The sequence below is a fragment of the Cheilinus undulatus genome, linkage group 22 (assembly GCF_018320785.1).
Source record: "Cheilinus undulatus linkage group 22, ASM1832078v1, whole genome shotgun sequence".
Taxonomy (NCBI): domain Eukaryota; kingdom Metazoa; phylum Chordata; class Actinopteri; order Labriformes; family Labridae; genus Cheilinus; species Cheilinus undulatus.
The window spans coordinates 8,631,698-8,646,705 of NC_054886.1; the positions used below are offsets into that span (position 1 = coordinate 8,631,698).

Consider the following 15,008-nt stretch of genomic DNA (forward strand, 5'->3'; position numbering starts at 1 on the left):
CACATAAAGAGAAGATAAATGTCCTCTAATGTTTATTCTCATCACTCAGAGTTCATTACAGTAAAGGGAAATCAGCATTATTTTGCCATTACCCTCAATACTCCAACTATAAAATGACACAAACACTAAAATAACTCATCTCTGATTGTCTGAAGGCTCATTTTAAAAATCATGATGAGCTTGTTAAAATGCTGTAGCAGCACCAACAACAAGTCCCCGAAGTGTCGCTGAGCTAACAGCAATTCAGTCCAATTACTGTTACATGATTAAAGAGCCACCAGATACAAAGGACAACACAGACGACACTGTGCTTCATTATTTCACCACAAGATGGAGCACTTGTGTAGAGGAAGAGACCCTGCTGACAGCACTGCATTAAAGGCACTCCAATAATCTTGACTCACAGATTTTAAGTAATTCAGAATCTTTAAAAGCAAAGAAAAGTTACAAAGTAAAAAACAGATGAAGTATTAAAGAAGAATAAACTCAAACAGAATAAAGTGGCTATAAATGTTCTTAATGAATGGAGCAAATTAGTCCAATTTTTTGGAAGTGATGAGGGTTTACACGGTCTTCTACTTTGTGGCTGAGTTGCTGTTGTTCCTAAACACTTCCACTTCCACCGTCTTGTTGCAAAGGTGGCATCCACCACAGTCAGTGAACTCTCCAGAGCGACCCTTTTAAAATCAAAAATGTTTGAGCATGGCGGCTGCATGGCTAGGAGCTTATATGTTATAGAGTCAGCTTCACTGTTGCCTCTGATCACAGTAGTTTGCTGTTAAAGGCCTTGGTGGCAAAAACAGCAAACCTTATATCCAAACTTTCTGCTTACTTTATAACAAGCCGCTCATTCTGTTTAGTAATCAGATCCCACTCCTCCTGCACTGAGGGGATTTTACTAACACAGTCTCTTTATTTTGTCTCTTACTGTGTTTTGACAACCAAAAGCATCGCTGGAATCCGGCTGAATTATGTCACTTTGCTGGCAGTTCCACTGGTTTCAGAGCACGTATGATTTATGGACTCAATAAAACTAATCAAGATGGATTCTTTCTGCCATGAAGTTTTCTCCCCTTGCAAAACAGCCATCTGGCGTCTGCTGATCTCTGCCTCCCAAAGGCAGCCCATCTTGCTTCAACAGCGGTCTGATTACGCTCAGCTCCTCCGAGGTATCCACACTGTGCTGCGTCATGTCGAAGTGGAAGCGTACCAGCAAACAGGACGTCAACACCCTGTTTTTACTTGAACGCCCTGCTTAGTTTCAGAACCAACAGCAGATGGAGAAAAGAGAAAATAACCCCAGAAACCGAGCAAACATGAGCAGGAAGAATATCAGTCCAAGAATCATAAGGAGGAAAGAAGCTAAGATGCCTCAGACTGGCAGAACATTAAGACACCATGGCAAAGACTCATACCTATGGAAACCCATCACTGCCAGATATAAAAGGGATATATTCATTAGCAAAGCACTGATGATAAATAATTGTCATAATATTAAGTCATAATCATGACATAAAAGGTCAAGGTCATGACAAACAGTCAAAATTATGGGATTAAAAAAATCAAAGTTCTGAAATAAAAAGTCAATATTCTGAGATGAAAAGACAAAATTATGACAAAACTCAAAAGTCTAAGATAAAAAGCCAAAAATAAGACATAAAAAAATCCACATAAGGTGAGAATTATGAGATAAGAAGTGTAAATAAAGGTAAAATTAGGACATAATGGGTCAAATTATGGCATTAAAAACCAAAATTATGACATAGAATCTTGAAATTAAGGGGGAAGAAATCCATCTATGACATAAAATGCTACACTGTAGCATTAAAAGTCTAAATTATAATATTGATAGATACAGGAAGACTAAACACCATGGTATTATATGATTAAAAAATTTAATATTATTCACAGCTGGCCAAAATTTTTATGAAGGAGACCATATCATGAGATTATAAATCAAAATTTAGACATAAAGAGCCAACATCATGAATAAAAAGTCATAATTGTGGGATTGGAAGTTAATATTTTAAGCCAAATAGTCAAAATTATGGGATTAAAGACTGAAAAGTCAACCCATTGAAAACAAAGTCGGATTTATGATGAAAACACAAAACTGAGGGATTATGACTTAACATAAATAATATGACATAAGGAGTCAGAAAAAAAGGTGTGTTGAAAGTGTTGAAATTAAGGAATTTAGAGTCGAAATTAAAACAGTAAGAGTTGAAATGTCAAGATTATGACATTAAAAGTCATAAATATGAAGTTAGACAAATACCTGATGACAAAGTCATGATTTAAGGACAGGATAAAACAAAAAGTCAAAATGATTAGATTAAACGTCTGCATTGTGCAACTAAAAGTCAAAATTAAGATGAAAACAGTCAAAATTTTGATTGTTATAAAATAATAATTATGGGATTTAAAGTCGCAGCTCATGATATAAAAAATCAAAATTATTGCATAAAAAGTAAAACTATGGTATAAAAAGACCAATTTCATAAAGAGTCACATCTGAATTATGACAAAAGGAATCAAAGTGATTGATTTAAAATCAAATTATGACTTCAAAAGCACTAAAATATGACACAAACAGCCATTACTATGATGGATAAGGTTGGAAATATGGGATTAGTCCTAACTTTGATAAAGAAATTGAAATTATGGAAGACATTGGAGAAAGTATGGAATGAAAGGTCAAAACAACAACTAAAGATGAAATTTATTTGAGAAAAAAAATTATGAGAGTAAAAGTCATTACTATGATCGTAGAAGTTATTTTATTTCTATTTATGAGATATGAAACAGAAATCATGACTTAAAGTTGAAGTTTTAGGATGAAAATTAAAAATAATAAGAAAAGACATCATTGTTAGTTAGACAGTCATAACTATGAGGTTTGACTTTCTGTGAATTATCTTTTAACTTTTGACTTTTCTGTCAGTGATAGCAAAGGCTGATGATTTGTTTATAATAATTCACTGTGACTCAAGGATGAATGGTTATAAATCTGGGGGTCAAAGGCCATTGTGACCTCTAATCATGTAAGCACTATTTCAAGAAAGCACTAAAGCAGTTCTGTATTATTTGGCACAAACCTCCACTTGCACTTGAGGGTGAACTGGCCCGATTTTGAAGGTCAAGGCCTACATATTGAATCCAAAGTTTACAACAAAACCTGCACCTAAACCCTCCAAGAAGAAAGGGTTGTACCACAGGCCTGCTTGCTTTTGCTCTGGACAGAATCAGCCATAGACGTGGAGGAGAGAGAAAGCAGCCTGAGACATGTGGAGCTGACCAAACATGAGCAGGAAGACTCTGGCTCCAGGTATTATCAAGAGAAAAAGAAAGTAAGGTTCCTTCAACTGGTAGTTATTTAGACCGTGCCAAAAAGGTCTGAAGAGATAAAACCACAGAGAAAAAGGAAGCTGACTTAGAAACACGGAGGCCAAAAGATAAAAGACCGGGACTGGATTGAAATTCAAGCATGGAAAGCTTGAGAGGTCCGGAAAGGAGATAGCACCACAATCAAATCCTTCCTTTGTCAGAAACAGAGGCTGCATGAGGGAAAATTATCATATTCAATGTCCTGTAGGGGCGATAAGTTGGGGAAGAGGAGGGCTTGGACTGTACGCTGATGATTGGATGGTTTATTTTGGAACAGAGCTGTTGCTGGTTGAGGTTTGGGGTCGAGACTCCTGCAGAGTTTTTAAATCAGACATAGCGAAGAGACACAAAGATCGTTGAGTTGTGTGAGATTGCAAAGAGCAGCCAGGCTTATTCTACCTCCAGCAGACCATCTGCTTTCTTCATATTATCCTCTGATGTCCCCAATCATACCCTCATCTCTAAATTGCAAGAACGAGCCATAGGAGGGGGGCGATACATCAAGAAGATTGGAATAAAATCTGGTGGACACACAGAGACGTGCACCGAGGCTGACCTGCAGCTCTAACATGAGATGATTACAAACAAACTTTCTCCAGAGCATCTAAGACTGAAACGGTGTAACAACAAACACGCCTACTTCTACTGTTTGACAGCTGATTTCTGTGAAGACTGATAAATAAAAGGCCCGCGTCTCATTTCAACCTCCTCCACCCGCTGCCAGCTCCCGTTATTGACTCGATGCGTCCCCACACAGCCGCCGCTTTGATCTGGACCAAATGTCATGACATTTTAATCGCTCGGTGTCTCTGTCGCTGTTTCAAAGTGCAGCTATGCGCAGGTGGAGAGGCTCCAAATGGCTCTTCACTAATACACTGTGACAGCTCTATGAGCATTTGATTTAATAATGAAAAGGATGCCGAAGCGCATGGTTGTTATTTATAGAGCATGTCATAATCTCTCTGAGGATTTACACTGTGGGAAGTTTATTTTAATGTTTTTATTAATGGCCAGGCAATATAATATCTCATATCAGACCACAACGAATGTGAGATTAAGTAATTTAAATCCTGACTCCTATTTTAGATATCCTCAGTTTTCTACAACCCCAGTTTCAAAAAAGATGGGGCGCAGGGTAAAATAAAAACATAATGCAATGTTTTTCTCATCTCCTAAACCCACATTTTATCGACAATAGAACATAAACAACACAGCACATGTTGAAACACGTTTCATCATTTTACTATTTCACGAAAACATGAACTCATTTTGAATTTGATGGCAGCAAAACATCTCAAGAAAGTAGGAACGGGGCACCAAACGGCTGGAAAAGGAAATGATACTGATGAAAAACAGCTGGAGGAGCATTTTGCAACTAATTAGGTGATCTAGCAACATGTTTGAAACATGACTGGGTATAAAATGAGTATTTAAGAGAAGAGTCTCTCAGAAGTAAAGATGGGCAGAGATTGACCAATCTGTGAAAAACTGTGATTAAAAACTGTGGAACAATTTCAGAAAAATTGCAAAGACTTTGAATTAGGGATGCATGACATTGGATTTTTGCCAATATCTGATATGCTGATATTTACAGATTCATTTTAGCCGATACCAAGATCAATACCGATATCTAAATATGTTTTTCGGACAAGAAATTTCAGTCCTTTTGGACACACTTAAAGATTTATGGATGACCAAGAAAACAAACTTTAGTCCTTAAAAAACACTTTGAAATTTAAAGAAAAAGACCTCAACTGACATAGGCCTGTAGGTTCAGCCTATAACTCCACTAATCTATTGGTATATATGGACAAAATTTACAGTCGATATATACTGGAATGCACAGACAAAATATAAAGGATGTAAATATCAGAAGAAATGTTGATATCTGCCAATACCGACATCAGACCAGTAATATCACGGATCCCTACTTTGAATATCCCACCATCTAAAGAACATAAAATTTAAAAAAGATTTAGAGACCCTGGAGAAATTTCTGTTAGCAAAGGGCAAGGACAAAGGTCATTATTGCATGCTCTTGATCTTCAGGCACTCAGGGGCCACTGCATTAAAAAGAGGCACTGCATGGGCTCAGGAACACTTCCAGAAATCACTGTCCGTCAACACAGTTTAACACATCATCCACAAATGACTGTTAAATCCTGCAAAGAAGAAGCCATATGTGAACAAACACAGCTGTCCTCTCTGGGCCAAAGCTCATTTTAAAATGAGCTGAGGAAAAATGGAAAACTGTTCTGTGGTCAAATGAATTAAAATCTGAAATTCTTTATGAAAACTGTGGATACCATATCCTATGGACTAAAGAGGAGAAGGATCATCCAGCTTGTCATCCTGGCACAGTTCAAAATCATCCATCTCTGATGGTATGTGGTTGCATTAGTGCCTATGGTGTGGGCAGCTTACACATCTGGAAAGACACTATCAATGCTGAAAAGTAGATAGAGACCTCAAAGCAACATATGCTCCCATCCAGACAACATGTCTTTCAGGGAAGGCCTTGACTATTTCAGCAAGATGACGCTAAACCACATACCACATCCATCACAACAGCTTGAACTGGCCCGCCTGCAGTCCAGACCTTTGACCGATAAAAAACATTTGGAGCATCAGATGAAGAAAAATTCCAGCAAAGAAAGCCCAGCTAGAATCCTACATCAGACAAGAATGGGACAAAATTCCTCTCCAAAAACTTCAGGGACTGGTCTCCTCACTTCCCAGATGTTTTGAACTGCTGCTAAAACAAGAGGGGAATCATTGACTTCTGTTTGTATTTATATTTTACACTGCACCCCACCTTTTTTGGAATTGCGGTTTTAATTGCCATATAAAAGCCCATATTAAAAGGCTATTTTAATAAGCTGCAGCTATATGAATTCAGCTCACAGTCCACATGTTTTAAAATAAGTATCTCTTTAAATGCGCCTGATGAACACTCAAAGATTAAAAAACATAAAAAACTTGTTCTGTACAAATTGGGCAAGTTATTTCTGATCGTAGTTGTTTAACAATCGTGCACTTTTATGCCTTAAACCAGAAGTTTTCAAACCCAGAAATCAGTGGATTAAGGTAAAGGTAGACCAGACACTCCTGCCGGGTTTATCTGTTCTCATGCTGTAGTGTTGGACTCTTTAAATGACATTTCAGCCCTTAAGCAGAACACATAATTTAGTGGATGTTCCTTAAACAGACGTATTTGCCCCCTGGTGATAACATTTTAGTTTTTATTGCACTTTCATGGCTGCAGGCTGAAGCTATGTACCTGAGTAAACTCTAAAAGTGTTGTCTTTATTTGTCAAAAAGGGTAAAAACAGGCCCTGAGTTAAAAAAAATACCTGAACTGCCCTTTAACTAACCCCTGGTCGTGACTGCTTTTCCCATGTTGTCAGAAATGAGGTAATGAAATAAGAGCAGAAAAACTGGCCTAAAGCAAACAAACATAAGACAGCTCTGCCCCTCCCTGCTGACTCAAACACCAACTTCACAGGTACAGGTGCTTTTAGTGCTGCTCCACCAACTCCTTAGACTACACCACTAAATAATCAACCTGATAACCTGATTAAGTAGCAAAACATGCTCCCTACCCTGTCGCTGTCCTCACAGGATACCTGATAGGTGTTTATGAGAGGGGGGAATGTGAGCGCCGTCATGTGATGAAAGAAAAGAGAGAAAGTGAGAGAGAGGGATTGTTGGGAGTCTTAATAATGCTGCTCTGTTGTTCTGAGGTCACGGCGGTGGCTTCCAAGACCCCGTTTCTAAAAGCTCTCTTCCTCTCTGCGCCCTAGGAGAGTATCCTGTGTCCCATCCCTCCATCGCTGCAGAACAACACACTGCTTCACTAAATCCACATTCCTCCGCTCTACCTGTGTCTGCTGCAGACATGTCACTGAGCTGCTCTCTGTTCTCGTTGTGCTGATTCCTCTGCAGGGAAGATATTTTTGACAAATCAGACCTGGAAATGTTACAGGTTTAGCTCCATGAGCCCTATGAGTCAGCAGTTCATCCTTGTGTCAGAGTGGATATTTGTGCAAAGTTTGAAGAAAATCCCTGAAAGGACACTGACATCATGCTATCACAAGTACAGGATGGTCATGAAGCATAACTACCCTGACGTACTGCCTCCAAAGTCTAAAAGTTCATCCTTGATTCAGAGTGGTATCATTTCCCAAATATAGTGCAGATCCTCCAGCCTCAGCAGGAAGGAATAAACATGATGTAAAAACAAAAGCCAGACTTCTTTAATACTGACTTTTTATTTAAAAAATTCACTTTAACTGTCATAACTTAGAGCTTTAATGGCAAAATTTAGGCTTTTTTAACTCATGATTCTAGCTTTTCTGGACATTATTTTCACTCTGCTGATCATGGTTACAACTTTTGAAGTCATAATTTGACTATTCATTCCAAGATTTTGACTTTCTGTCCCTCAATTTTAATTAACTATGTTATAATTTCAACTGTCTATCTCATAATTATGACTAAGAAAAGCATTTCAACTTTTGTCATAATTTTCCCTTCACATAGTCATAACTTTCTCATAATTTTGACTCATTATGTGATTATTTTTTTTTTTTTTTCCCAGAAGTTTCACGTTTGGTCACAATTTCGATTTTTGACATTACATTTAAGACCCAAGAATCAAAGGTGTAAAGGACCCTAATTGAGATGCATCAGATTTGATATTTTAAAAGAAGTAAAGGGGCTGTGAAAAATGTGAAATATATAAAAGGAGCATTTGAGAGAGGCAGAGCATCTCACACGTAAAGAAAGCGTAGAGAAAAAATTAGAAAAAAATCTCCTCAGCTTAAAACTGCAAGACTTTGAATATCGCACCACTACAGCATTGGTTCCTAACCTGGGGTCCGGGACTTCCTAGGGGGGGCCACCAGAGATCTCGGGGGGGTGGGAGGCTTTGTCTGCTCTGAGGCTGTTAAGATTAGATTAGATAGAACTAAAATCATGGCAAACCCTAACTTAAATTTTTTTTCCTTTTGCAATAATAAACAGGTCTTCTCTTCTTCGATGGTACAAAAAGAAGAACCATGCCTTCTGTAGAAAACTTATCTTCAAGCATGACAATGTACCATCTGATGCTGCAAAGAATAGCTCTGTGTCATTGGCTGCTATGGGCATAAAAGGAGAGAAACTCATGGTGTGCCCCCATCCTCCCCTGACCTCAACCCTGTACAGAACCCTTGGAGCATCCTCAAGCTAAAGATCTATGAGGGTGGGAGGCAGTTCACATCAAAACAGCAGCTCTGGGAGGATATTCTGACATCTTGCAAAGAAGTTCAACGGATGCAAGAATTGTGAAGGTGATATCAAAGAAGGGCTCCTATGTTAACATGTAACTTGGCCTGTCAAAGGTTCTTTTCTAGTCTTATTTTGCAGTTAGTTGGCTCACATTTTGTCCTGTTGGGTGATTAAATATGGAAAAAAATGTTTTCTTCTCTACTCTTTACTTCCTACTTGAGTTATTTGAAGCCATTTAATGTGAAGCTCTTTCCTCTGCATGTCTTCATCATTAGTGGAAATAAGCACAGAGACTGAATCATGTAACACACAAACTACAATAGAGGATGACGTGCTTTACAACCCATATCTCCTGACGTGTTTAAAGCAGAGTAAAACGTCAGAAACCATTGTTAGTAATGTGGAGAACAGGAGGCTGTGTAGCGTTGTTTGAGGTACCTGAGACTGACTAACAAAGAACCTTCACCCTTCCTGAGGGCGAGAGGAGTGAAGGGAAGGAGGAGCGGTAACATGTGAGCGTTCGGTAGATAGTGAGGTCAAAGCCATTAGCCCACAGCCTGGAGAGAGAGATTGTGCTGAATATCCGGAAAGATCCTGGCTGCCTGGTTAGTCTCTGAGGACGGCGCTCAGCAGGCTTTAGAGGGAGTAATCTCAGAGCTCTCATTTTGGTTCTGATGATGTCGAAGTGGAAAAGTTATCCGTAAAAAGCAGCTGGCTTAAAAGTTGTTCATACACATGTAAAAGCTGCTGGGAACCTTCGTTTTTCTGCACTGACCAGGTATAAGATGTAACATAGCTTTTATGGAGGAAATTAGGTGAATTTTCAGGTCTAACAGCTTAGTTTTACAACAGAACAGTGGTACTACCTCCAGGACTTTTCCAGTGATGTACTTCTTGCAGCTCTCACACTGGATGCCGAACATGGCGTGGTAGTCCATCTCACAGTAGGGGATCCCATCCCTGATAGGGCCAAAAAGGATGAGTTAGCATAATAAAGAAGCAGAATTCTTACAGAGTACAGGGTAATAAGATTAATGTTCCTGATTATACTGAAGGCCACAAAAAAGAAACTAGCAGGAAATAGGATGTTATCACAGCATTTGGTGTGCATCTTGACCTTTTTGCATGAATATTGCACAATTCTGATATTTAAGGGTTAAAATGCACAATATTACCTGCACAAGAATGAAACTCAGGTGGATCGCCTAGGTACTGTGTATTCATGGCAGCTGAAGTTTAACTTTTGCAGAGAGAAGTGCTATTAAAATGGCAAATTTTGTAAGTATGGGTCAAATCAAGGGGAAAAGAAAAACAATCTTAAGCTAATTTTGAGTCTTAAAAGTTGTGACACATTCAGGTAAGACGTTTGAAAAGCTTGCAGAAAAACAGCGACAGAAATCAAAGTTAAAGTCTCCCAGTTGGTGCTTCATTTGGTACAAATTTGGCTTTTCATCAGCTAGACATGCAGCAGGTCTGCAGGACTGAGTAATATGTGATATTTATTACCTCCACGCTGGGTAAACTGGTCAACTCGTGTGAAATTCCCTATTTTTTGTTAAGTGCAGGGATCACATCCAGGTAATGTAGAAATGTTCTGATGATAACTGCAGCATGCAGGTCAGAGGTTTAACAACCAAACTTTCCTGTTCCCACTGATATCTAACCACCGTAATTTGAGATTTGCATGTCACCAAGATCACATGACTGCAAGCAACCTATTGCAAGCATGTATAAAAAAAAAAGTGAGGAGAGAGAGAGGTCTACTGTTGCATGCCTCCAGTAATTTCAGATGTCAGACAGTAAAACTGGAACCTCTTCATTTTAACCCTCACAGGGTGTTAAATAAATAGTTACACTCAAACTGATCATGACCAAAAATGACAATATACATAAATAACACTGAAAATAATACAGATTTTTCTCAACTTCTTTTGATTTAAATAAAAAAATTAGGATCCGCCCTGATCATAAATAATATTTTGGGAATTTTCAGGGAATTTAACCCTTTAAATGAAGTGTAAAAAGACTGTTGATATCAGTTATGTAAAAAACACTTTTTTTTTTAATACTACATGCAAATTTAGTCTTTTTAAGAGGATTATCACAGCCTTGAATATGTTAATAATGAGCAACAACTTTGATTTCTATCCTTTTTAATTTTTAAATTAAAATAAAAGTAATACTCAGGGTCAAAGTGGCCAAACATGGAAGCTATACATGAAATAACAATGAAAATACTACATATTGAAACAAATTTCCCACTTCTTGCAATAATTTCAAAACCAAGATCTGACCTGATCATTAATATCAAATATCAAGTAATTTTAGGAAATGTAACCCTTCAAATGCCAGTTTAAGTGTTAAAAAAAATCTTATTTGTAATGTAAAAAAAAAACACATGAAAGGAAAATTTTTCATATTCTACATGCTAATTGTTTTTTTTTTTAGAAGGGGTTTATCACAGCCTTTGGTTTGTTAATAATGAGCCAAAACTTTATTTTTTGTGCATAATTGTTTTTACTTTCTCAATTTTAAGATTTGAATAAACTGTTAAAATCTGACTTTGTGACCAAAAACAAATGCCAAACATAAATAGCAATGAAAATGCTGAACATTAAGCTTTTTTTCCACATTTTTTGCATTTTTTTTAAAAACCAAAATCATAAATATCAATTCTTTTTATTATTTTCTGTTTTAAATTGGAAATCTATTCCTTTCAGTGCCAGTTTAGTGCAAAACAACCTGACGCAAAAAACACAAATAAATGAAATATTTTTCATCTTCCATGCAAATTGGACATTCTTGAAGGGGATTACCACAGCCTTTAGTGTTACTAATGAGCAACAACTTTGATTTTAATGTATTTTTCCTTTTAAGATTGAGTTTTAAAAAATGTAGTTTCAATGGGGCATTTTTGGTTACCAACAGACTGAATATATATAAAAAGTCTATGGAGCTTATTGACCGGTGACAGGTTCTGATGTTAAAATTTCAAAAAAAATTTGAAAAAAGACACTCCAAAATGTATGTCGTTAACATTAACACAGTCAAAATCTTCAAAAAAAAAAAAAAAAAAAAAGGTCACAAAATGACTTCGGCACTCTTTATGTGTTCAAATTTCTCTGCCCAAGCTGTCTGATAATAACTGTTTAAAATGAAGAACGATTTGCCATAAAGGTAGTATAGGATAGGAATACGAACAGAGCAGCGTTTTTCCCTAATCCAGTGTGACTCACTTGCTGATGTACTCGGCGTTGAGCACCTTGTTGCAGACTTTGCATTTAAAGCAGCCCAGGTGCCAGTGTTTGTCCAGCGCTACCAGAGACTGTTCGTTCTTAAACTCCTTCCCACAGCCGCAGCAGTCTGCAGAGCACAAAGACACGGGGGGCAATTTAATGAGAAATAATATCAAAGTTAACTTCCAGGGCTGAGAACTTCTCTGTGCATTGATTTAGCAGAAGAAGTCAAAGAACATTCTGGTTTTCTGAACAAGGGCCGTGACTTCAGACAATTTAAAAGAGTGCCGATTTAAGGGTGGGGGCAGAAATTATAACGAACAGTGTAACAAATCATAACCAGCCTAGTGCATGGAGTGTGATTTGTGCTTTATGCTGACATAAATAAAGTACTGACTGTGCACAGCCTGGATGGGTGCAGGACTGTTGGCAGGGAGAGGCTGGGTACACTTTTGGCAGATGCACTCCTTCCCGTTAAAAGTCACTCTGTCTCCAGCTGGAAATGGCTGTCTGCAAACAAACACAGAGAAGATAGAATAACAGATAAAGTAAGGGTAATGTTTGTGCATCTAAGAGCTGACAAAGAGTTGTTTGGCTCTGAAACAAGACAAAGAACATCAGCAGACAGGCAGATTTTAAAGGCAGGGTGAAAAATACTCTTAGAAGACATCCTTTCCAAGCTTTGCTAGTTACAAAATAGGAACACTTGGTAGACATTTACATGTAAACACATGTAGACTTACAGAAATAGAGACCCAGACAGAGTGGGATAACTCCAGATTGATTACAAATGATCAATAAAGCTCTGCAACTGTCTGAAGTCTCATCTGAAGCAGCTCTTTCTCTCTGATCTATATTTATTTCCAGCACAATGAGCACGTCTGTTTGCCACCACTGAAGAGACATTTGTTATTAGAGGAGAAAAATGAGTGGATGATCACGTTACCAATCCTCAAATGCCACACTGGAACATTTTGATCCCAGCTTCAGTGAAGGGATCACACCGTTACCAACACTAGCAGAGACACAGGAAACGTGCACCACGTTCAAAAGGCATCTAACACTCTCTGTGGGAACGAGCTAAGTGTCAGCTCTGATTGCAATGCCTGCCTGAAAGAGGCTCCCATTACTGTAATGGGGCCAGAGAAATAACACACTGGTCAGTCACCCCAACATCACCACACACATAAACAAAATGGCATTCCTTTATGATCAACAGTGGGCTATTATCCTACACAGACTGACTAAAACAGGAATTAAATGTTCCCCTTTAACTTAAACATTTAGGGGCGTATCCACAAGATTTTTGCCTGGTTTAAAGCAACAGCTTGCGGGAATTAAGTTTGGTGTGCTTTGGCACCAACTACAGATGACTGTGTGTAACTACACTGCAATAAAACACATTTCTACTCCTCTCTAACACCGAGACGTTTAGATGAAACCTGGTGCAACACCTTAAATGTTGGTGGAGTGTAAACTTTATCGTAGTTAGGAATAGTAAGAATAGCTGTAACTTCTTACACCCCCAAATACCAAAAAAGTTGGGGTGCTGGGTAAATTATAAATAAAACAATGCAATGACTCTCAACTCTCATGAACCAAGATTTTATTCACAATAGATGTTGCATATTTTTTGATATCCTCAGTTTTCTACATCCTCAGTTTCAAAAAAGTTGGGGCGTAATGTAAAATAAAATCATAATACTATGTTTTATTTTATTGACAACAACTTATCAAAGATGTTGAAACTTAAACATTTTACCATTTCATGAAAAACGTTAGCTCATGTTGAATTTGTTTGCATCTCAAAAAAGTAGGGACAGGGCAAAAGACTAGAAAAGCCAATGGTACTAGTGCAGCTCATAACCAAGGTTATCAAAGTTTTGGATTTTTTCATTAGTTTTTTTTTTTTAATTTTGTTTTCACTTTCTGTGTTTAATTTCAGTTTAGTTTTAATTCGTTTTTTTCTGTTTGTTTGTTAGTTTAGTTTTTATTTTGCAAAAATGCTTAGTTTTTTTTAGCTTTTTGCAGATAGATGTTGGGGCTGAGTGAACATCATATATTTTTAAAAACATTTTCTAACAGGCTACTCTTCACTTATCAGGTTATTTATTTCAAGATGATGTTTTAATAAAACTCCAGACAAAACTGCCACTGTGTGATTTCTTAACCAATCAAATTAGGCAGTTTTACACTCCCAGACTTGGCTGTAGGTGCCAGTCAGTACGGCTGTATCAAAGACTAAAACTATTGATATTTTGTCTTTATTTTAATGTCATGTGAGTTAGTTTTGTAAGTGCATGATACAGTTTTAGTTAGTTGTTTTTGTTTTGGCTAAACTTAGTTTTTATTTAGTTTCAGTTAACTACAATGATTTCTGAATTTTAGTTTTAGTTATTTAGTTAGTTTTAGTTAACTATAATAACGCTTATTATGTTAACTGACAACAGGTTAGTAACATGACTGGATGTAAAAGAAGCGTCTTAGAAAATTGTGAAAAACTGTGTCTAAATTTCGGAAAAGTGTTCCTCATGTAAAAGAGCAAGACTTTGTATATCCCACCATCTACAGTCAATAATACCATCAAAAGATTCAGAGAATGTTGAGGAATCTCTGTGAGCATGGACAAGGCTGAAGGTCAATATTGAATGCCAGTAATCTTGGGGCTCTCAGTCGGCCCTCCATTAAAACAGGCATGATTCTGTACTGGAAATCACTGCATGGGATCAGGAACACTTTCTGTCAACAAAGTGAGCCGTGCCGTCCACAAAATGACAGTTGAAGGTTTATGGAAACCTGTGGACTGAAGAGGAGAGCAACCATCCAACTTGTTATCAGTTCTAAAGCCTGCATCTCTGATGGTGTGGTTTGTGATAATGCTGATTGCAATAGCGCCTATGGCGTGGGCAGCTTAAACACCTGGAAAGGAACTATCAATGTTGAAAACAAAATAGAGGTTTTTGAGTAGCATGTGTCCCATCTAGACATCGTCTATTTCAACAAGACAATGCAAAACCTCATACCACATCCATCACAACAGCATGGCTTCACAATAGAAGAATCCGGGTTCTGAATTGGTCAGACTGCAATCCAGACCTTTCACCAATAGAAAAC

General features: G+C 37.6%; 1 protein-coding gene across 10 annotated transcripts in view; it reads right to left on the reverse strand.

Annotated features, from left to right (window-relative positions):
* ablim2 (actin binding LIM protein family, member 2) overlaps positions 1–15,008 on the reverse strand; it is a 145,017-nt gene that overhangs the window by 40,716 nt on the left and 89,293 nt on the right. For all 10 annotated transcript variants that reach the window (XM_041779471.1, XM_041779474.1, XM_041779470.1 and 7 more), the window contains exons 4-6: positions 12,292–12,404; positions 11,895–12,021; positions 9,525–9,618 (exon numbers count right to left, since the gene is read on the reverse strand). In XM_041779471.1, coding sequence (XP_041635405.1) covers positions 9,525–9,618; positions 11,895–12,021; positions 12,292–12,404 — 334 coding nt within the window. The remainder of the gene's footprint in view (positions 1–9,524; positions 9,619–11,894; positions 12,022–12,291; positions 12,405–15,008) is intronic.